The sequence below is a fragment of the Budorcas taxicolor genome, chromosome 12 (assembly GCF_023091745.1).
Source record: "Budorcas taxicolor isolate Tak-1 chromosome 12, Takin1.1, whole genome shotgun sequence".
In the NCBI taxonomy this organism is placed as follows: Eukaryota; Metazoa; Chordata; class Mammalia; order Artiodactyla; family Bovidae; genus Budorcas; species Budorcas taxicolor.
Window position 1 is genome coordinate 2,707,163 of NC_068921.1, and position 23,315 is coordinate 2,730,477.

Here is a 23,315-nt window from a genome sequence, read left to right on the forward strand (position 1 = left end):
TTGTCTGTTGATCCTTTTAATCTTTTTGTTTAATGTTATAACCTTTTCCAGAATTTGTTATTGTGTCCATAGTTAGGTTTCAAATAGAATTTATTGTTTCTCAAAGGGAATTTTAAGGATTGTGATTAATCTTACTAATCCTTCTAAACTTGCAATCCAGATAATATCTTAGCAATTTGCCTTCTCAGTTTGCTTATTTCTGATGTTTAACAAATTACATATTATTTTTTGGTCATTTTTTCTTACTGTTTTGAGTTTTCATACATTTTTCTATTTGAACCTCACTGTATTCTGAATGAACTGGGGAAAAGCCTTCTGAATTTTGAGGCACATTCATCCCATTGTTTTAGGTGATTTGACATTAGTGTTTTCTTTTTATTTTGTCAGATGTAAGTCTTTTCATATGTTTTTTCATTGATTATTATGAGTAAGTTCTATAATCATAAATGAGCTAATTTGCCATGTTCAATTTCTTTTAGTATTCCTCTGTGTTAATGTTTGGACTTCTCTTGTGGCTCAGCTGGTAACGAATCCACCTGCAATGTGGCAGACCTGGATTCGATCCCTGGGTTGGGAAGATCCCCTGGATAAGGGAATGGCTACCCACTCTAGTATTCTGGCCTGGAGAATTCTGGCCTGGGTTACAAAGAGTCAGACACAACTGGGCTACTTTCAGTTCACTTCACATTAATGTTTACATTTAATCCTAGGATCGTATGCACCTTGCTTTATACATGATGTACAGATTTAGATACTATTCCCTCTCAGTTATTCATTAATTATCTCTTTAAAATCATATAAGTATTATATTTTTGTGCTATCTAGTGTCTACTGATGGATTATCCTTTAGTAATTCCAGAAATCTCTTTTGCAGTATCATTTAGCTCATTTGTTCCTTCTTGTTCTTGCATTATTGAAGATTATACATTATTTCTAGCAGTATATCCCACATTTCTAACAGTTGAGTTCAATATGTGTGAATAAAGCTGATGATAAGAACACAAATGATGTTCTTATTATTCATCTCTAGTTAATCCATGGTATCCTCAGGAATATAGTCTTACTCCAAGAAAGAATGATCATGTTTTCTCAATCTCATGAAAAATAGTGTTTTTATATGAAAATACCTACAAATAAAATGATACAAGTTTGGTATATAAAAGTAGCGGGTAGTGGTAATGAGGTCTGAGTGTGTTCAAGAAGTAACCTCTGTCACTGGAGAGAAGAAACAATAGTAGCAGAATAAGGCGGAACCAGTAAAACATTAAATCTAATGGTCTGAAGATATTCTTCTACACTTCAGTAACTTTTGAGAAGATCCTTGGGTTTGAACATTAGATTTATGAAGTATGAGTGTGTTAGTTGATCAGTTGTGTTCAATTCTTTCTGACCCCATGGACTGTAACCCACCAGGCTCCTCTGTCCATGGAATTAGTGGATGTGTATGGATGTGGATAGTGGAAGAATACTGGAGTGGTTAGCTGCTGGTATTCTTGCCTGGAGAATTCTGTGGACAGAGGAGCCAGATCCCTTCTCCAGAAGATCTTTTCCACCCAGAGATCAAACCCAGGTCTCCTGCATTGCAGTCAGATTATCATCTGAGCCACAGGGAAGCCCATGTAAGGTATAAAAAATGTAAATAATGTTGAATTCTCAGTAATAGCTTTTTATCCCGTCTAGTCCATTTGGATAGTTTCCATTAAAATTTGTGTTCTAATATTGCATATTTAAGCTTTAGTTGCATGCAGAATGTAATTCTCTGGCATATTGTCTGAACATGAGGGTGCTCTTATGACTTGTAAAAGTGTTGTGCACTGCTTAGCAGTTTTCTTGTTTAAATTTTGTTTTTAATTAGAGGATGATTGCTTTACAATATCATGATTGTTTCTGCCATACGTCAGCATGAATCAGCCATAGGTGTACATCTGTCCCCTCCCTCCTGAACCTCCCTCTGCCTCCCTCCCACCCTACCCCTCTAGGTTCTCATGGAGCACTGACTTTGGGCTCTCTGAGTCATACAGGAGATTCCTGCTAGCTATTTATTATATCTGAAAATGTGTGTTTCAGTGTTACTCTCTCAAATCGTCTCACCCTCTCCTTCCCCCGCTGTGTGCAAAAGTCTGTCCTTTATGCCTGCATCTCCTTTGTTTCCCTGAAAATAGGATCATCAGTACCAGCTTTCTAGATTCCATAGATATGCATTAACGTATGATATTTGTCATTCTCTGTCTGACTTACTTCACTCTGTATAATAGGCTAGAGGTTCAGCCACCTAATTAGAACTGACTCAAATGCATTTCTTTTTATAGCTGAGGAATATTCCATTGTGCATATGTACCACAACTTCTTTATACATTGATCTGTCAGTGGACATGCAAGTTGCTTCCATGTCCTGGCTATTGTAAATAGTGCTGTGGTGAACATTGGGGTACATGTGTCTTTTTCCATTATGGTTTCCTGAGGGTATATGCCCAGTAGTGGGGTTGCTGGGTCATATGTTAAGCAATTTTCTGGAAAAAAAAATTTTTTTTAACTATTTACTAAGGGCAGAAGATATTATGTAGACTAATAACACACACGTCTAGATAAATATGTATACATATTGGGGTTTTATGGTTCTTTTCATTACAATATGACACCTCTATAGTGTACTGAGCCATTTCAGTTTTTAAAAAATCATATCAAAATTGGCACCATTCCTATATTAGGCTAATAACTAAGCATTAAAATCATCCTCAGAACCAACATAATAATATAGAACTGTTGTTTAAATGTAGTTCTAAAACGGAGGAAGAATAATAAATGTGTTACTGAAAGATTCCTCCACAGTAATTATATTGAGTATTTAAAATTTTTCTTTTTATGAATCATTTTTTATTTTATATATAGAAGTACATCTCAGATTCTTTTCTTACATCTGTAAAGCAGTTATCCTTCAATTAAAAATAAATAAATTTATACATCTGTGTCTCTTTTGCTGTCTTGCAGACAGGGGAAATTTATATTAAAAAAAGAAAAATGAATAAATTTATAAAATATTCTTTTCTTACCTTCTTTACTATGGCTCTTTTTTTTCCCTCCTCTTAGCAATCTTCCTGAGCTCTTTCCGGGTGCCATACGAGGAAATCAAAATGATGATATTGGAAGTGGATGAAACACAGTTGGCAGAGTCTATGATTCAGGTAAACAGAGAGCTTAAATTCCTATATTTTATTGCAGGCTTCTCATTAAGCAGAAATCTGTAAGTGAAGCAAAATTATTAAACCAAGTCATTCAACTGGAAAATCTTCGCTGCATAATTACTTTTAGCATAACTTCTGCGTTGCCAGGAGATAGAGCTTTGCATGTTCTCTTAACTGCAGACTAAATATAATGCTATCAAATGATTACATTTCAGTTATTTTTAATGACTGTTTCTGAAAGGCAGATTGTTTACTTTTACATGTATGTTTTTTTTTTTTACAGTTAAGTCTAATAATATGCTAATTTAAATTTATTTGTATGATCCTTGTAGAATATGATTTTCTTGGGCTTGTATGTCTTATAAAGTTGTATTTTTGTTTGGTAAAGAAGATTGAGAGAGTTTTCTCTTTATTTAGAGTTACCATTACTAACAACCCTTACTTGAGTCATTTGTGTTTCCATGAATACTAGAAATTGTTTGCGTAGTATTCTGAGTCATTCAGAAGGCTGGAACTTCTTGGTTTTTTCTGTCCTGTCTTCTAAATGTGGTGTGAATATATAATCCCATCAGTGACTTGTGCTAAGTCTCAGACTCTTTAAACTACCTAACTCAACAACCTTTCTTCAAGTGTGGTTTTCCTCCAGCAGCTTCTCATAGTTTTTGTCTTTATTCCTTTTGATTGTGAATGCGCTTTGTTCCTGGGAGTAGATTTCCAAGTTCTTTCACTAAAATGTTTCTACTTAATGCATATGTAGTTTTTATAATGCATTTGTAAATATTATAAATATATAAATATTTATATTTAGACAGTAACTTTTAACTTGATTATATGAATATTTTGCATGATCATGTCTTTTGTTGTTCGAGTGGAAAAAAGTTTGGATTTTAAAATTCATATCTGAAGAACATTCAGTTCCACATAATTTATTAACATATTACTTCTCTATTACTGTTTTAACAATTTACCACAAATTTAGTGGCTTACTATAAAACAAATATATTGCATTTTTGTAGAACAGAAGTCTGGTGTGGCCTTATTGTGACAGAGTCCAGGTGTTAGCCAACTTGCACTCCTCTCTGGAGGCTTCAAGCTGTTTTTGTTTTCCAGCCCCTTGTGACTGCCCGCATTCCTTGGCTGGTGGACACAGTCCTTCAGTTTCTCAGCCAGTGACTTTGAAGCTCTGTTCCTCTGTTCACAGAAACCTTGTAGAGGTGTCCTCTGTTCACATCTTCCTCTTACTATTGTGCTCTCCCTCTCCCACGTTTTAAGACCTTTGTGATTCCATTGGGCACATCTGGATAATCCAGGATAATCTCTCAGGTTTAGGGTCAGCTGATAGCAACTTAATTCCATTTTAAACCCTGATTCCCTTTGTTGTGTAAGTTAATATTTAATAAGTTCTGGGAATTAAATGTAGAGCTCTTAGTGGGGTTGGATCATCATTCTGCTTACCACACTTGCTAATATAAAATAAATCTTAAGAATTGAAAATCTAAAAATTTACTTTGGACATATGCAAAATCTTTATATATTCATTAAAAAATAAGAATTTCATGCTGTTTGAAGTCTTATTTCTAATTTTAAAAATACCTTCTAATTGTAAAGTGAAGAACTTGCCTATTTTGAACAGAGCATAGGAAAAGCAGTACTTTGTTAATAATCATTAATTACTTGAGCACGTATTTTATAGTGCCTACCATATGACGGAATGGTGTTAGGCTCACTCAGGTATAGGCTTGATCAGACACAAACTTTACCTTTGTGGAGTTTATAGTGTGGCAAGGGAGATGGCATATATATATATATATATATATATATATATATATATATATATATGTATGTGTATATGTATGTGTATATATATATATAATTTATATATATGATTATAATACAAGGTAAACCTGGCTGTATTGAGATTGTTAGACCTAGATAGTGTGTGTGTGTGTGTGTGTGTGTGTGTGTGTGTTAGTCTCTCAGTCATGTCCAGCTCTGTGACCCCATGGACTGTAGCCTGCCAGGCTCTCCAGGCAAGAATACGGAGTGGGTTGCTGTTCTCTTCTCCAGGGGATTTTCCCGACCCAGGGATCCAGCTCAGGTCTCCCGCATTGCAGGCAGATTCTTTATTGTCTGAGCCACCAGGGAAGCCTAAATGTGTGCGTAAAGATCCTTAAAGGTTGAATTAGTTCAGTTCAGTTCAGTCACTCAGTCATGTCTGACTCTTTGTGACCCCAGGGACTGCAGCATGCCAGGCCTCCCTGTCCATCACCAACTCATGTCCATTGAGTCGGTGATGTCATCCAACTATCTCATTCTCTTTCCTCCCCTTCTCCTCCTGCCCTCAGTCTTTCCCAGCATCAGGGTCTTTTCAAATGTGTCAGCTTTTCACATCAGGTGGCCAAAGTATTGGAGTCTCAGCTTCAGCATCAGTCCTTCCAGTGAATATGGCATGTATATAGGTAGAGGGATCCTGTGAGAGAAAAGCTGTGTGGGGCAACTTTGAAGACTTTATTTTGAGAGGAACTTGGGATGGGAAATAACAAAGGAACGTTGGGCCTGTAATTTTACAAATCTAATAGTTTTATTACTTTAGAAAACAAAAATAATGAAGTGAAAAAGTAATGAATTTGTGATGAAAGATTAAAGTTTAAGTATATATTAACTAAAAATATTCAAGGTGATTTTATGGTTATCTAAATAGATGCTGAAGAAATTCAGTGTAATAAATAGGTCAGCTGATTAAAAGAAACTGAGTCTTTTATTAATAATCAAGTCTTCTGGTCTTAGGCAGTTTTACTGAGAAAACTTCTATTTATAAGGGAAAATCATATTCCTTTATTGTTTTTATTCAGTTTGGTAGTATTAATGTCTAATTTTTTTTTAGAGATAATCTTAAATTGCCACTTTTTTGTTTGTTTTTGGCCAGTCAATCAAGTTTTTGTCCAAAGGTACACAGAGAGTGAAAAACTTGTTCTTTGATCTAACTCTTTTATATATAACATTCTCTAACATTATTTTTTAACTAATAACACCATTGGGGATTTTTTCCCCTTAAATATATATATTTTCGTTAAATATACTTCCTAAAATATATATATTTAAGCCTCGCATGATATAGGCTTAATTATAATTTGAATTTGACTTTGGGCTTGCACAGAGTTTACTTATGCTGTAATTTGGAATTGTGAGCGTCAACCACTCTTTTGTTAATTTTAATGTCAGTATACTAATTTGCTATAATACTATTATTATCAATCATATTTTGATACAGAGGATGTACATAGACTTTGTCAAAGGGATGGTTTAATCATGTAAGTTCTAACAAGGAAGCATAATTGTATGTATTCCCTTTCTGAGCTGCAGATGATTGAGGCAAAGGGCCATTGCAGCCATGGCCCTTATGTTCTCTCTGTATTCGTTTCTCTGCAAGGTTCATCATCCTGTGTCTTCAATGCCTTTTCAAGTTTTCTTTCACATCAGAAAACTTACGTTGTCTTGTTTTAGAGATATCTTTATTTTTATTATTAAAACTGTAATCATACTGGTTAAATCTTGCAAGTGCTATCATTAAAATTCCCTTGATTTCTTTTCTATTCTTTCTCTTGCCTGTTAGAAGAATATGATCTCTTTTATCCCCCTGAATGAAGTGCTAAAATATGTTTGGCTTTGCCTGAAAATTTCTGACATTGAATTCCCAATAGCTAAAATGTAATTGATGACATTTATCTAGGTGAGAAAGCTCTTTCTTTGGTATAGGTTGAATTCTCCTTTCTCAATTATATAGCTAATCAAATAAACATTGAGTAGTGCTTGATTTGAATATGTAATAATCCTGGATAGAGAAGAGGAAAATTAGTTGCTTTCAAGATACAGAGACTAAAGCTTAAGGCTTAGTATTTGGGAAGTTAACTAGAAATAAAACTGAAGATTAACTCAGTCAGTGATTTCCTTGTCACAGTTTATTAATAAATTTTCCTAGAATTTAAAAAGGACATTAATGAAGATATTTTCCTTTGGTTTTAATTTTAGAACTTAATAAAGCATCTTCCCGATCAAGAACAGTTGAATTCACTATCTCAGTACCAGAGTGAATATAGCAACTTATGTGAACCCGAGCAGTTTGCTGTTGTGGTGAGTACCCTGTCAGCTCTCTTTGGAGGGGACGTCTGTACTGTGCACAGAGAAAAGAGAATGCAAGGCTTTCACATCGTTAATATTCACAAACATTTAATGTCCACCTTGCTTTTTTTCTTAATCTGAGGATATTTATGAAAAATTATCTTGATTTTAAAAATATATGTTGAAATTCTAACCATAAATGAAGTCCAAGGAGTTCTTTCAAAAGCACAAACATGATTTTTATCTTCTCTATTTAATGTGAAAATGTAAAATGAAACCTGCACTCGTATGACTAGAGTGGATTATGTTTTATTCTGGACCTGTGTGTTCCAACATATCACAAGAGTAGCTTCACTTTCTCATTCTACTCAATCACTTCAGTTCCTCTCATGTTTTAGACTCTAAAATTAGAAATACAGTTTCTTTTTGGCAATGAGGATGAAAAAATGAATGCATTTTAGAAAATCTTCAAGACACCTTGATAATCATCTTTTTTTAGCCTCCTATTTTAGAGACGTTGGGATCTAAAGAGATGAAAAAAGACTTTTCAATGTTATATGTTAGCTCTGTTGCAACTTGAATTTAAGATTTTTATCAAGTTTTCTCTTCTGCTGCTCTTACCTTCTACCATTAAATTATCATGTTGATGTTGGGTACCTCAGCCATCATGATGATGTTTAAAGTACTATTTCATTTTTTTTAATATATAAGATTTTTTTCCCCTAGAGTCTTCAGCTATATTATTACCAACCTCCAGGGACGTTGTAATATTATATTTCTATAATTCTGAAAGCTTGGGTTGGATTACTAAAGGACTATGTTTGCATACCGTTATTTGGAGTGTTATTGGCACTTGGTTTTAAACTTCTTGTCTCTTCATAAATCCAATCTACTCAGCCCTCTGTGCAGTGACTTTCCTGCCCCCAAAGTTCACATACTCAGATTAGAAAGAAAAAAAGACAGGTTTTTCCTCTTAATAGCCCTGTAATTTTTATTATAAAACTTTTAAACATTATTTTTAGAAAAATGCTATTTTTTTCTAACCTGAGTCTCTCCAGAGAGCTCTTTTATCCTCTTGTCTCTCTCTCTCTTTTTCTTTATTTTCTTGTTTATTTTCTGTCACCTGATCAGTCTTTGTCTTGATCCCTGTGTGACACAGTATCTTCCATATGAGACAAGGAAGAATTTGCGTTACATTTTTAACCACAAGCTGCTTAGATTTTTGATGTTTGTCCATCTTTTTTGACTCCTGAATGAAAATCATAGCATGTAAAATCACAATTTTGAAATACTCCTATTCATGTTAAGTATGAAACACAAACTTATATGAAAATATCTACTTACCACGAAACTCTTTATATTGCATATCATCACAGAGATTTAAAACTATTCTCATGTTTTTCCTGCTGATTGTCACAGAAGAATGAACTCTTAACTTGCAGATGTTTTAGGTTTATTTAAATAGCGAGGGTATGCCTGCCTTTGAAAAATGAGGGTTCACATCAAAGAGGCATGATTTACAAGTATTGTACTCAGAGGGGTCAGAAAGTTAAAATAAGTATATTCCCAGATACCAGGGCTTTAGACATGATAATTTTGATTTTAAGACACATGTCAATGTGAACTTGACCTTGACTCTACACATTCCATGCTGATCATACCTGACTACAAATGGAATATAAAGAGAACAAGAGTGATACTGTTGAAAACCATCTGCTATTATCTGTTGATTATGAACATTTCTGAAAATATTGTTTCAAGTTCTGGTTTGTGTTACACTAACACCTTAGAATATATTTGTTTTGATGAAGAAAGGTGAAAGACAGTTGAAGAAAAATGTGAAGTTTTATATGAAGTTTTTTGGGGGAAGAGGGTAGCAAATAGTAATATTCTTCACTTCATCTTTTTTTCCATTCCAGTTTTTCACCATTTTCAATCTGGCTCTCTACTTCTAAAACCCCCACGCATTGCCCAAAAGACAGGAAAACTTGCCTAAAGTTCTAAACAGTTGAGAGTTACCCCCAAAATGATGAACCATATGTGATGCCTGACGTTTTCTGTTCTTTCTAATTTAAAAACTCAATGAGTTCACATATTCTTTAAAGAGTGATGTCTTATCAGTTTATCAACATTATATAAATGATACCATAATTTGTTGGTTTTAAGAAATTGATTATAATTACCATGTGTATTTTTTAAAGATTCTCATAATGCTGTTTCATTTTTAAAGTAATAAGCTTAGTATACTTGTGTGTATATTGAAGATAGGCTGTTAACTAGAGGTAAACTAAACTGCAGATTCCTACAAGTCTTTGCTCTTGTAGAAAAACCTTTACTTATTGACTAAACCTATATTTAAAGTGCTAATCATTTTTGGCTGAAAAATCTTCAGAGTCACAAACAAGAAAGAGTCAGAGGTGGTCGTTCCACCCCAAATAGAATCGAAACTTGCCTTTTTACTTGTTTTCACCGTAGATAGACTTGTGTTAACTGTTTCATCTTCAGGTTCTGTGTACTGATACTATCATTTCTAGCATTGTTTTCATTTTTATAGAAATCAGTTAAAACCCTGCAGTTATTTTCGTTGCCAGTTTACATTTTTCTTTTATCCAATTATATAAATTCATTAATTTAATTCATGTGAATTACAGATGTATTCTATTTAAATAAACACTCAAATTTGATACAGTGGACAAAGTCACTAAGGTTGTTTGCATTATATAATCTGCTTTAAGTTCACACAAGAATTACATAAAACAGCAAACAAACAAAATCCAGTTTACCTGGACATCAGTGTTTGTCTCCATTATTTCTGTTTCATAGAAGGGTGGTTTGTGAAAGTAACGCATCCAAATTGCTCATAATCAATGTCAATAAGGCCACATAGAGAGACTTCCTTGGCTGTCCAGTGGTTAAGACTCCAGCCGTCCAATGCAGGGGGCGTGGATTTGATCCCCTGGGGCTTCCCTGGTGGCTCAGAGGTTAAAGCGTCTGCCTCCAATGCAGGAGACCCGGGTTTGATCCCTGGGTTGGGAAGATCCCCTGGAGAAAGAAATGGTAACCCACTCCAGTATTCTTGTCTGGAGAATCCCATGGACGGAGAAGCCTGGTAGGCTACAGTCCATGGGGTCACAAAGAGCTGGACACGACTGAGTGACTTCACCTTCAGGTAACTGAGGTCCTACATATTATGTGGTGTGTCACAAAATACCAAATAGAATATGTAAAACACAACATCTAAATTAGGAGTGTGTTCTACTTTTGTCATATATTACTTACATACAAGTATCTGGATCATGGAAAAAGCAAGGAAGTTCCAGAAAAACATCTTATTTCTGCTTTGTTGACTATGCCAAAGCCTTTGACTGTGTGGATCACAATAAAGTGTGGAAAATTCTGAAAGAGATGGGAATACCAGACCACCTGACCTGCCTCTTGAGAAACCTGTATGCAGGTCAGGAAGCAACAGTTAGAACTGGACATGGAACAACAGACTGATTGCATATAGGAAAAGGAGGACGTCAAAGCTGTATACTGTCACCCTGCTTATTTAACTTCTATGCAGAGGACATCATGAGAAACGCTGGGCTGGAAGAAGCACAAGCTGGAATCAGGATTGCCAGGAGAAATATCAATAACCTCACATATGCAGATGACACCACCCTTATGGCAGAAAGTGAAGAGGAACTCAAAAGCCTCTTGATGAAAGTGAAAGAGGAGAGTGAAAAAGTTGGCTTAAAGCTCAACATTCAGAAAACAAAGATCATGGATGGCATCTACTCATCAAAGGCTAGTTTCTGTTGAAAGAACCTGATTTTAGTTGTATGACTATTTTTTTGTATTTGCAGTCATCTTTTGATCAATAAGCCATTAGGTAAAATCACTGTGCTCACAGTGGTACAGTTGGTTAACTGTGTGAGAAGTAAGATATGTAAATATTCAATGGGACCACAAGATTTAGCTGAAGCTTAGAAAGAGGCCTAAAATTTGCATTTGAAAGTTGGTATACTAGAATTTCTTTGATTAAAAATTCTAAGCTTTTGAATATTTGTCTCCACATTATTTAGTTCTGTTAAGCTGCCACTCCTTCAAAGGAATTGCAGTGTTTACAGGAAATCGAGTTGAGCAAAGGTTTTGTTTGTGTGCTGTGTTTTGGTCTACCACCATTTGGTGTCACTGTAGGGCAGGGCTTTTAAGCTTAGTGCAGTAGAGACTTTTTTATTTTTAACCAAGCCATGTTGTAAGAAGTTCATGCAAATTTCCTTCCATTAAAAATGCCTCATTTTAAAATACACCTAAATATTCTTGTTATAAAACATTTAAATAATGTATAAAAATATTGAATACAATGTAGAAGTTTCCTTGTATCTCACTACCCACTGCATTCCATATAAATGATCTTTTTAAATGTTTTGCTGGCTTTCCAATCCTATTTCTTTGTATTTACAAATGTATGCATATTCATTCGCACATTGTTCTGAAACTTCACCGTGAAATATGTTTTGGAGATTTTGTTTTTATGATGTTATATTTTGAAATTCCTATATGGTATTTCATGCTGTGCTCAGTCATGTCTGACTCTTTGTAGCCTCATGGACTATAGCCTGCCAGCCTCTTCTTTCCATGAAATTTTCCAGGCAGGAATACTGGAGCAGGTTGCCATTTCCTACTTCAGGGGGCCTTCCTGACCCAATGATTGAACCCTTGTCTCCTAAGTCTCCTGCATTGGTTGGCGGATTCTTTACCACTGTGCCACCTACTGATATTCTGACTTTTTCTATAACTATTTCCTCAATGAAGGATGGTTAGTTTTTGTTTTCCCCCAGGTTTTAAAAAAATAATTCGGCATACCTGATTTGCATATGTGTTTGGAGGGAGTGTTTTATAGAGGTTATGTGCACGAACTCTTGGTTAAAATCCTACATTAACCTTACAAGCCTTGTGATCTTGGGTAGTTGTTCATTTTCCTGTACCTCACTTTCCTTATTTGTGAAACTTACATTAGTTTCCTGTTGCTGCTGTAACAAAGTACCCCAGACTTAGTGGCTTGAAACGAAATAAATTTATTTTCTTAGAATCCTGGAGGTCAGGAGTCTGGAATGGGTTGTTAATATTGTGTTCTTCTGAGAGCTCTGGAAAGGGTTTCCTCCTGGCCCTCCCTGCGTTTGGCGGCTGCCACACTCCTGGCTTACGGTCTGCCATCACGCTCACTTCTCCTTTTGTCATCATGTCATGCCTCCTTCCCTGGCTGTCTCCTCCACCCTCAAAAGGACCTTGGGTTTATACTCGCTAATCTAGAATAATCAAGCATCTAAATGGAATCAAATCCACAATGTCCCTTCTCCCATGTAAGTTAACATATTCAGAAGTTTTGGGGATTAGTCTGAGACCCTATTTGGGGGAATCACGATTCTGCCAGCCACAGGTGAGTGGTCCTGTCTGCCTCCACTGCATTCTTTTGAGTATTAAATAGATGCAGTGACTCATTGGAAAAGACTCTGATGCTGAGAGGGATTGCGGGCAGGAGGAGAAGGGGACAACAGAGGATGAGATGGCTGGATGACATCACCGACTCAATGGCTGTGAGTCTGAGTGAACTCCAGGAGTTGGTGATGGACAGGGAGGCCTGGCGTGCTGCAGTTCATGGGGTCACAAGGAGTCGGACACGACTGTGTGACTGAACTGAACTGATAATGTGTAAATCAGCTTGTAATCCAAACTCTTCTAAGGCTTAGCTTTTGTGATTAATATTATTGTTTCTTTGTAAAAGTCGCAGAATTTGAATTCCTAGGTGAACACTTCTGTTATTCTTGGTCATTGCTGTCAAGTTAACCTTCTAGAAATTATCTCAATTTATATTTTTATGAAAAACATACATGAGGATTTTTTTCTTGCACCATCACTAGTACTTAATATGACCTTTTTTATTCCACTTGTGATTTTTTTTTCACTTTATATTTCCAGGCTACTGAATGAGATTGATGCAATTTATTATTTATTCATTGGTTATTTATATTTCTTCCTGGATTTACTTTCTTACTATATTATCGTTCTTTTCTTATAGCTTGTAGAAGCTCCCTATATAACCTATGTGTTATTCCTTTGTAAATATTTACAGATTTTCTTATTGCCTCTCACTCGTCTTTCCATGTTTATTTATGATGTCTTCTGTATCCTACGTTTTTGAAGTTTGATTATGAAAATGAAGAGTCATGTTCCTCACTCAAGGAGTATTCTGTATTTTAGGGCAAGCTCAGTCCTTTGTACATAATTCAGTTCAGTCACTCAGTCGTGTTCGACTCTTCGCGACCCCAGGAATCCCAGCACGCCAGGCCTCCCTATCCATCACCAACTCCTGTCGTTCCCACAAACTCATGTGCATTGAGTTGGTGATGCCATCCAGCCATCTATTACTCTGTCATCCCCTTCTCCACCTGCCCCCAATCCCTCCCAGCATCAGAGTCTTTTCCAATGAGTCAACTCTTCACATGAGGTGGCCAAAGTATTGGAGTTTCAGCCTTAGCATCATTCCCTCCAAAGAAATCCCAGGGCTGATCTCCTTTAGAATGGACTGGTTGGATCTCCTTGCAGTCCAAGGGACTCTCAAGAGTCTTTTCCAACACCACAGTTCAAAACCATCAATTTGTCGGCTCTCAGCTTTCTTTACAGTCCAACTCTCACATCCATACATGACCACTGGAAAAACCATAGCCTTGACTAGACGGACCTTTGTTGGCAAAGTAATATCTCTGCTTTTTAATATGCTGTCTAGGTTGCTCATAACTTTCCTTCCAAGGAGTAAGCGTCTTTTAATTTCATGGCTGCAATCACCATCTGCAGTGATTTTGGAGCCCCCAAAAATAAAGTCTGACACTGTTTCCACTGTTTCCCCGTCTATTTGCCATGAAGTGATGGGAACAGATGCCATGGTCTTCGTTTTCTGAATGTTGAGCTTTAAGCCAACTTTTCACTCTGCGCTTTCACTTTCATCAAGAGGCTTTCTAGTTCCTCGCCACTTTCTGCCATAAGGGCGATATCATTTGCATATCTGAGGTGATTGATAATTCTCCCGGCAATCTTGATTCCAGCTTGTGCTTCTTCCAGCCCAGTGTTTCTCATAGTGTACTCTGCATATAAGTTAAATAAGCCAAGTGACAATATACAGCCTTGATATATTCCTTTTCCTATTTGGAACCAGTGTGTTGTTCTACCTCCAGTTCTAACTGTTGCTTCCTGGCCTGCATACAGGTTTCTGAAGAGGCAGGTCAGGTGATCTGGTACTTCCATCTCTTTCAGAATTTTCCACAGCTTATTGTGATCCACACGGTCAAAGGCTTTGGGATAGTCAAGAAAGCAGAAATAGATGTTTTTCTGAAACTCTCTTGCTTTTTCGATGATCCAGTGGATGTTGGCAATTTGATCTCTGGTTCTTCTGCCTTTTCTAAAACCAGCTTGAACATCTGAAAGTTCACAGTTCATGTATTGCCAAAGCCTAGCTTGGAGAATTTTGATTGTCACTTTACTAGCGTGTGAGATGAGTTCAGTTGTGCGGTAGTTTGAGCATTCTTTGGCGTTGCCTTTCTTTTAGACTGGAATGAAAACTGATGTTTTCCAGCCCTGTGGCCACTGCTCAGTTTCCCAAATTTGCTGGCATATTGAGTGCAGCACTTTCACAGTGTCATCCTCCAGGATTTGAAATAGCTCAACTGGAATCCTATCACCTCCATTAGCTTTGTTCGTAGTGATGCTTACTAAGGCCCACTTCACTTCACATTCCAGGATGTCTGGCTCTAGGTGAGTGATCACACCATCGTGATTATCTGGGTCGTGAAGAACGTCTTCTGTCTGTTCTTGCCACCTCTTTTTAGTATCTTCTGCTTCTGTTAGGTCCATACCATTTCTGTCCTTTATCGAGCCCATCTTTGCATGAGATGTTCCCTTGGTATCTCTGATTTTATTAAGAAGATCTCTAGTCTTTCCCATTCTGTTGTTTTCTTCTATTTCTTTGCATTGATTGCTGAGAAAGGCTTTCTTATCTCTTCTTGCTATTCTTTAGAACCCTCCATTCAAATGAAAATCTTTCCTTTTCTCTTTTGCTTTTCGTTTGTCTTCTTTTCATAGCTATTGTTAAGGCCTCCTCAGATAGCCATTTTGCTTTTTTGCATTTCTTTTTTTGGGGGATGGTCTTGATTCGTGTCTCCTGTACAGTGTCATGAACCTCCATCCATAGTTCATCAGGCACTCCGATTATTAGATCTAGTCCCTTAAATCTATTTCTCACTTCCACTGCTTAATCATAAGGGATTTTTTTAGGTCATGCCTGAATGGTCTAGTGGTTTTATAGGTATGTGGAAATAGCAGTTGATTAAGTCTTTCCTTGGATGATGTGGAACATCCTGTAAAGTTGTAGAATGAGTGAAATGCCACTTACTATCCCTCACTGACTCCCTAAGCTACTTCACTTGCTTTCTATAACTTTTACATGGATTTCTAAAATTCTTAAAATAGTATCCCTTAAAAACAATCTAACAAAAAATCTTCATTGAAGTATAATTAGTACACAGTAAAATGCATATATTTAAAACTTGTAGAATTCGATTCATTTTGATATAAGTACACTTATGAAACCATCACCATAATCAAGATAATGAACATGCTCATCAACCCTGAGTGCTTCCTCAGACATCTCCATGAGCCTCTCCTTCCTGCCCGCTCAGGCACCAGCCTTAGGTCTTTGAGAATCAGCTGCAGCCGCTCCTGCTTCTTGTCTTGCCTGTTCTGTGCTTCATCTCCCAGGCCACTTGCCGTGTTCTCAGGGCCCATGCCCAGGCCTGTCCACAGCCTGCTGCCCCTCTTCTCTGCTTTGGGAAATGCTCTCTGGAATTTTTTCTCTAGCACTCTGTTATTCCTTGCATAATTCAGGATTCTTCCTCTTTGTTATCATAATGCCGGGTACTTATCTCTAGATGGTTGTTATTTCCCTGAAGTATAACTATGTCACAGATTTCATTTATGCTTGGGAATTTTTGACAGGCTGAAATATACCATGCTCATCTTTATATTCCTGATCCATGGTCCATCTTGCGCTACGTGGTGGCTATACCATACAGGCTAAGTGAATATGTGAAAAATGAAAGCGATAAACAGAAAGCAGGGAAAATATATATAGCAAGAATAGTAAAATAAAAATGAAGTTAAGAATTGTTTTTGATATTTTACGTTTTAATCTATTTTCTGTCTATAAAAATTTGTAATACTTTGAAATTAGCAACAATTATTAGAAAACAGGTTCACAGAAAAATTGGGGGCAAGTTACGGAAATTTTCTGTATGCACATGCATTGCCTCCCTCTTTATCAATATCTTTCACTAGAGTGATACATTTATGATACTTCATGAACCTACACACACACATCATAATTGCTCAATGTCCATCGATCACCTTAGGGTTCATTCTTGGTGTTGTACGTTCACTGGATTAGGGCAAATATGTATCAGTCCTGGGTGTTCATTGGAAGGACTGATGCTGAGGCTGAAACTCCAATACTTTGGCCACCTCATGTGAAAGGTTGACTCATTGGAAAAGACACTGATGCTGGGAGGAATTGGGGGCAGGAGGAGACGTGGATGACAGAGAATGAGATGGCTGAATGGCATGACTGACTCAGTGCACATGAGTTTGGGTGAACTCCAGGAGTTGGTGATGGGCAGGGAGGCCTGGTGTGCTGCCATTCATGGGGTCGCAAAGAGTCGAACTCGAGTGAGTGACTGAACTGAACTGAACTGATAATGACATATATCCATCATTATGGTACTATACAGACAATTGTTTCGAAAAATCACATTTTGCAATGAAAATGTTGAGTATTTTTGAGATGGTGATTTTAATTTTTGTTAAAATGAGTCTCTGGCCAATTATTTCTTTGGTAAGAATGGGTTAATTTAAAAGTATACCAAGTAGCCAACAATTTTGAGCATAAAAGTCTCAATCTATACTTGTATTCAAAACAGAATATAACCACCCTATTTGCTTCTGCCACCTACTTTGTACACTTGTCACTTTGTAGACTCAGTCACTTTGTAGACTTATTCTGCTTTTCTCCTGGTGCCGCACCTATGTTGGACTTTTCTTGATCCTTCTTTAACTCATGAGGCCATGCCCTTTAAGTCTGTGAACACTTGGATACCTGCCCTATACAGTGCTGCTTTTGGTACTCAAAAGAAATTGAATTTTTTAAAAGGTATGAGGAAATTCTGATATGGTGTAAGAATCATGGCTTATTGAAACAACTTAAGAAGAGACTGACCAGAATTGGTGTGGAACCTGAAAGAATATGTCCACTGAATCATTGCTTTCCCAGACTTACATATCCACCTCTCTTTCATTCAAGTGTTGATTATTTGGAGTGCTTTGCAAATGTCCAAATTCAAAATTGTTTATGTTTCACAGAATTATCAGTTTGTTCTTTTAATTATCCGTTTGGCTTCTTGTAATTACTATTTCCTTTTCTCCTTAGTAATTCTTCTTCAGTCTTGTCTGTCAGTGATAAATCTCTCCAGTCTCTCCTCCTGGATAACAGGAACTCTGTTTGTCTTCAGTTGCTATCTTTGTCCTGGGTCCTTCACATTTCAGTATGCTCTAGACAGCACTTTGGCAACCTCATGTGCAAATCTTTCACCATCCAGGAGGATATTTGTTTAGAATAATAAACTGTCATAACTCTGTGCATAGCTATTTAAGTCTTAAAGTTCTGCTTCTCTTAAGATCGTAAACATTCAGCTGTTGTTCACTTGTTCTTGTCCCTTTGCTTTGCAACCTTCTTGACATGTTTCTGCCAGGACCCAGTACTTAATATAGGCTCCCTAGCACAGATGGCTTTTCTTCCACCTAGTTTAAGGCTTATTAATTTAGCTTGCTTTCAGTTGTCGTTGGTCTGTAGCCTGAAATTCTTCAGACATGTCATACCGCTGTCATTTTCCTTATAATCTGATTTCTGCTTTTCATCTCAGTCAGTGGTCCAACTCAAAATGATCACAACACCATTTGACTTTTTATTGAAACTTATAGAAATTTTGCAGGTTTAAGTAGTTAAACATCATTTGTCAGGTAAGAGAAATTTCTGTTTCACCCATCCTAGTGTTTCTCTGAAGATTTTTTTTCTCTCACAGATTTCTTTTTAATTCTGCCTACATATGACATGGTAGAGGTATATGTTGACAAAACTCTTAAAAGGCCATTTACACCTTTTCTTTACATGTTTCTTTACATGATTTTTGGTAGTATAAAATAATATATAACAGATTTATTGATTTAGGCAAATATACTGAAATTCACAGAAAATTAGAGACTTTTTCTATGTTTGAACTTAACATGCTTCACTGTTGGTAGGTTGAGTATATTTAAGAACATTTCTGATATTACTTTGAGTTCTCATTTAGATGTTTCTGAGAAAGTGGCTCCATGTCCACTATCCTTTTGGTTTACATGGGTCTGAATTACCAGACTTGTATGGATGAATTTAGACCTTGAGATTATATTGGTAATGAAACCACTATCTCATGTGTTTCGTTTCAGTACCTGTCCTCTTGGTTCAGCAGTGATTCACTCATTTGTACGTTTATTTGCAAATATTTATTGGACGCCTCCTGTGTGCTCGGCCTTGTTCTGGATTCTGAGTTTGCTGCAGGGAACACATCTCTTACTCCTCGTTGGTCTTACATTTGTAGTCGCATATAGTGACAGTAGATACAGAAATGAAAGTGCAGACTCAGGTGACCCTCAGTACTCCACAGCACGTGGTGGTAAGAGGCGGGTACGTGTGTGTGATCAAATGCCTGGGGAGAGCCTCTCCCCTCTGAGCAAGCACCGGAGTGACCGACAGAGGCCACAGAGTGCCGGGCTTTGGGGACAGTGGGGTTTGGCGCAGGGAAGCCTGGCTGGTGCAGAGCGAGTGGAGGGGCGAGCAGCAGGAGTCGGGGAGAGGGAGGCCCCAGGACCGCGCCGGCAGGGTGTGGGGCCCGCGGCCGTCATGCTAGGAAATCACTGGAGGTCTTTACACGGAGAAGTGAAGTTGTCTAGTCTGTGCTTTAGGTTTAGGTCAGGTTGATTATTCTGGCAACTGTGTGAGGAACAGGTGGTGGGGTAGGAGCATAAATCGAAGCCAACGGCCAGTTAACATGCTATAACAATGATGAAGGTGAGAAAGCATTGTGGCTTGAGGGCAGTGTCCATGGTACGAAGGGCCATATAATATTTCAAAGTTAGGGAAGCTAGGGTATCTGACAGGTTGGATTTAGGGAATGAGAAGAGTCCAGGATGACCCCAAGGTGCTTGCCCTGTACAATTAGATAGATAGGAGATCCTATTTCCAGAGAATAGGAAAAGACTCGAGAGAGAAGCAGACTCAGGGAGGGAAGATCACTAAGAACATCTGTGGACGTGTGCGTGGACCTGTGCAAAAAGCAGTTGGGATGTAAGCTGGAAGTCAGGGCTGAAGGCATAAATTCAGGGGCTAGTCACATACTTGTGGGATTTAAAGCTCTGGCACTAGATGAGATCACCCAAGGCGTGAATCAGAAATGTAACACAGGAGGCCACGAGGGCACAGCAAAATATGTAAACCTGACTGTTTATCTCAGTCTTCTCCCTGGAGAGGGACTCACCATTTGCAAGGGTTTATTTGTTTTTGCTGCTGGTTACCACCTCTCTGAGGAAAATTGCAATCCCTGGTCTAGGGAATTGTATAAGGTGATTTTTTGATATGACACTATTGTAGTTTGTTTCAAAAGCAAAGCATGAGACAGGGCGAGAGAGCTGTTTGGCATTTGTGGGATATAATTCATCAGGGACTTTTGGAAAGAAGTTGGTGGTCATGAGGACAGTGGTCGTGGAATATGTATCTGTGAAAAGAAAGAAAAAACTACTTTTGCCTGCAGATCTTGCTCTCATGAAGGAAAATGGAATGATTTCTAATATATCATAGTAAAAAATGTGTAGTGCCTATATTATGAACTAAGATAATGTTAAAATGCCGGAAGCGTGCAGACATATTCTGTGATACAGTAACTCTCGTTTATTCAAGGGATTGAATTCATTTAGTTCAAATCTACATCAAAATAGTAATATCAAATCCTGGCATTAATGGGAAAAATCACTCGTACTACCAATTGTGTTCTCTGTAGAGTGGGAGGATAAGTGGAATTGAACTCTGAGTGAATTCGCTTATGAGCATTTGTTACCCATATTCCCCTGAAATTAGTAGAATGTCAGCTATGTTAAATAACTCTCCAATTCTTTAATTTATGAAAGCTAATAAAAACACAGCATGATCAGAACAATATGCTATTTCATTGAGTTGCTAACTCTCGTGAGTTTCTCCAAAAGTTTGAATTTTCAACTGTGATGTATATTGGTCTAACCACTTTTTCATGTGTAAGCAAAAGGTACATTGTATTGTTTATGTTCTATCTTACAGGCATGTCAAAATGTAAAATGTTGTGAAATAATCTGATAATACTAAGAAGTGATATCTATGGCAACTCATCTTCACTGCAGTCTGTTCTTAACATAACAGCTAGTGACATAAGGAAATCGCAACCCACTCTAGTGTTCTTGCCTGGGAAATGCCGTGGACAGAGGAGCTGGTGGGCCACAGGCCACGGGGTCGCAGAGAGTCAGGCATGACTGAGCACACCTGTGCAGGCAGTGACATAAGGTGGAGAATGCTTCGTCTCTCATGTAAGCTGACACTGGCTTCCACCTTGGAGGAGGAACCTAAGTCTTTGCTATAGGTGACAAGTTTCTGCATATGTGACAGGGCCCTGATGTTCTGTGCCGCACTTTCTACCGCTCTCCTCTGGCTAACTCAGCTTCAACCATGCGGCCTCCGTACTGTCCTGTTGACTGTATGGTCTCCTTGCACTTATTTTCTATGTGTATCCAAATGGCTTGCTGCCTCATATCCTTTTGATCCTTCTTCCTCAGTCAACTTTTGGAGGTCTTCTCTGAGCACCCTGTTTGAAATTGCAGGCCCAGTTGCTCACATCACTTCTGTTTCTTCTCCCTGCTTTGTTTTTCTCCCAAGCACTCATTACCTTCTCATTTACTATATGGTATTCCTTCCGTTAACCTATTAGTTGATCGTAAGAATGGTCGTGGTCACAACATGAGTCCTTCTCTTAGACATATGTTAGTGAATTTCTAGTGTCTTGAATAATATCTGGCATGTAATAAGCATAATAGATATCTGATAGATGAATAAACACATCTGGCATGTAATAAGCATAATAGATATCTGATAGATGCATAAATAACTTTCCCTAATGGCAACCCACTCCAGTGTTCTTGCCTTGAGAATCCCAGGGACAGGGGAGCCTGGTGGGCTTCTGTCTATGGGGTAACACAGAGTTGGACACGACTGAGGCGACTTAGCAGTAGCATGATGCTTGATAGTTAATTTAAATACTGAAAAACTACAACCTTTTAGTGCTTATCTTACTGAGGCTTGAATGCAGCATGTTCCTAGCACTGAAACACAAATCTGGGTTAAAACAACTTCATCTTGGTATTTGAGATTCCTGCAAATATCTTTCATTGCATTTCTAGTCTACTTAGACAGACCTGGGTTTGAATTCTTAGTTTACCATTTACTAGCTTTGAAATATTGGGTAAGTTTATTAATACCCCTCGGTTTAATTCTCTTTATAAAATGTGCGTGAATTTAGGGCCTATCTCTCTAGATTGTAGTGATTAAAGGAGAGCGTGAATGTTTGGAGTCAATAATGAATAGTGAGTGCTCAATTCTGTTAGCTGCTGTTATCCTCATTATAAGTTTATTTTGAATGTTTTTCTTTTCATCTGTAATGATCCAGTTCAGGACCTACTTTCTTTCTTTAAAGCTGGTTTCTACTTTACATTTAGAATTTTCTCTTTCACCCTGTTATTTTCTAGCATGTTTTATGTTTGTACTTTTGCCGCATCACTGTCTTAAGAGTACTGTCTTAGGGTATGCACAGCGACATAGTTTCAGGTCCAGCACGCACCCTTCGTCTCTCGTCTTGTGTGCGCTTGACCTGTGATCAGCATCTCACCCTGTCAGCTGAGTGTGCTCTCTTGCTCTCTCCTCTCCCTCCCTGGTGCTGCCTTTCTGATGCCATCTTGGCTCTTTTCTACCTCTTCTTACACGTCAGTGAGTATCTTGCTCAGAGTCTTCCCTCTGCTCTCTTCTCATACCTTACTCTTTCTCAAGGGTTTTATTCACTTCACAATTGTTTTCTAACAACTCTTGAGTATTCTTTTTAGAGCTCCCAGTCTTTTTGTACTTTAACTTTTAAACATGCACAATTTAATGTCACACAGCGGCCAAGGGCATTGGTTAGGAGTATAGCATGAAGGCTAGTACTGACTCATGAGCTGTCTGAGCTCTGATCAGCTGTCATGACTTCCGTGTCTCATGGTAAGTTATGGTGCTGGAGCATTTATATTCTGTTCATGGGAACAGTTTTCAAGGGAACAATTGAAATTACTGAGAAACTGATTAGGGTGAGCATCTCATATTAGTTGCATGTGTTGGAGCCAGAAATTCAAATGAGCTAAAAGCTTTCTATCTCTAGCTCTCTGACTAGGTATATCCAACTGAGGATCTTAACCTTAGGAATCTCCTGAAATTAAAATCATCCAGTTGCATACAATAATAGCTTCATAGTTATTATAGAGAGTGTGCTCAAGAACAAAAAATGCTCCAAATTCCTTTTGACGGCCTCAGATATTATAAAGCAGCAGGTTAGCCTCTGCTGTAAATCGTGTCATGCAGTAGGAAAGCTGGAGGAGATTAAAACTGTACTCTACATTCGTTTAGTCTGATAACTTTTTTTATATAGCATCTGAGACTTGTTAACACTTACAAGATGAGAGTGTGGATAATAGGAACAAAGATGGAGATTAATTTTGGAGTTTCAGGTCAATGACATATGTATTGTATCAAATTAGCAACTATAGGACACTCAGGTAAGTGCA

At 37.5% G+C, this 23,315-nt stretch overlaps 1 protein-coding gene across 1 annotated transcript in view; it reads left to right on the forward strand.

Annotated features, from left to right (window-relative positions):
• DIAPH3 (diaphanous related formin 3) overlaps positions 1–23,315 on the forward strand; it is a 571,880-nt gene that overhangs the window by 263,514 nt on the left and 285,051 nt on the right. The window contains exons 19-20 of the mRNA XM_052650016.1: positions 3,088–3,182; positions 7,212–7,313. Coding sequence (XP_052505976.1) covers positions 3,088–3,182; positions 7,212–7,313 — 197 coding nt within the window. The remainder of the gene's footprint in view (positions 1–3,087; positions 3,183–7,211; positions 7,314–23,315) is intronic.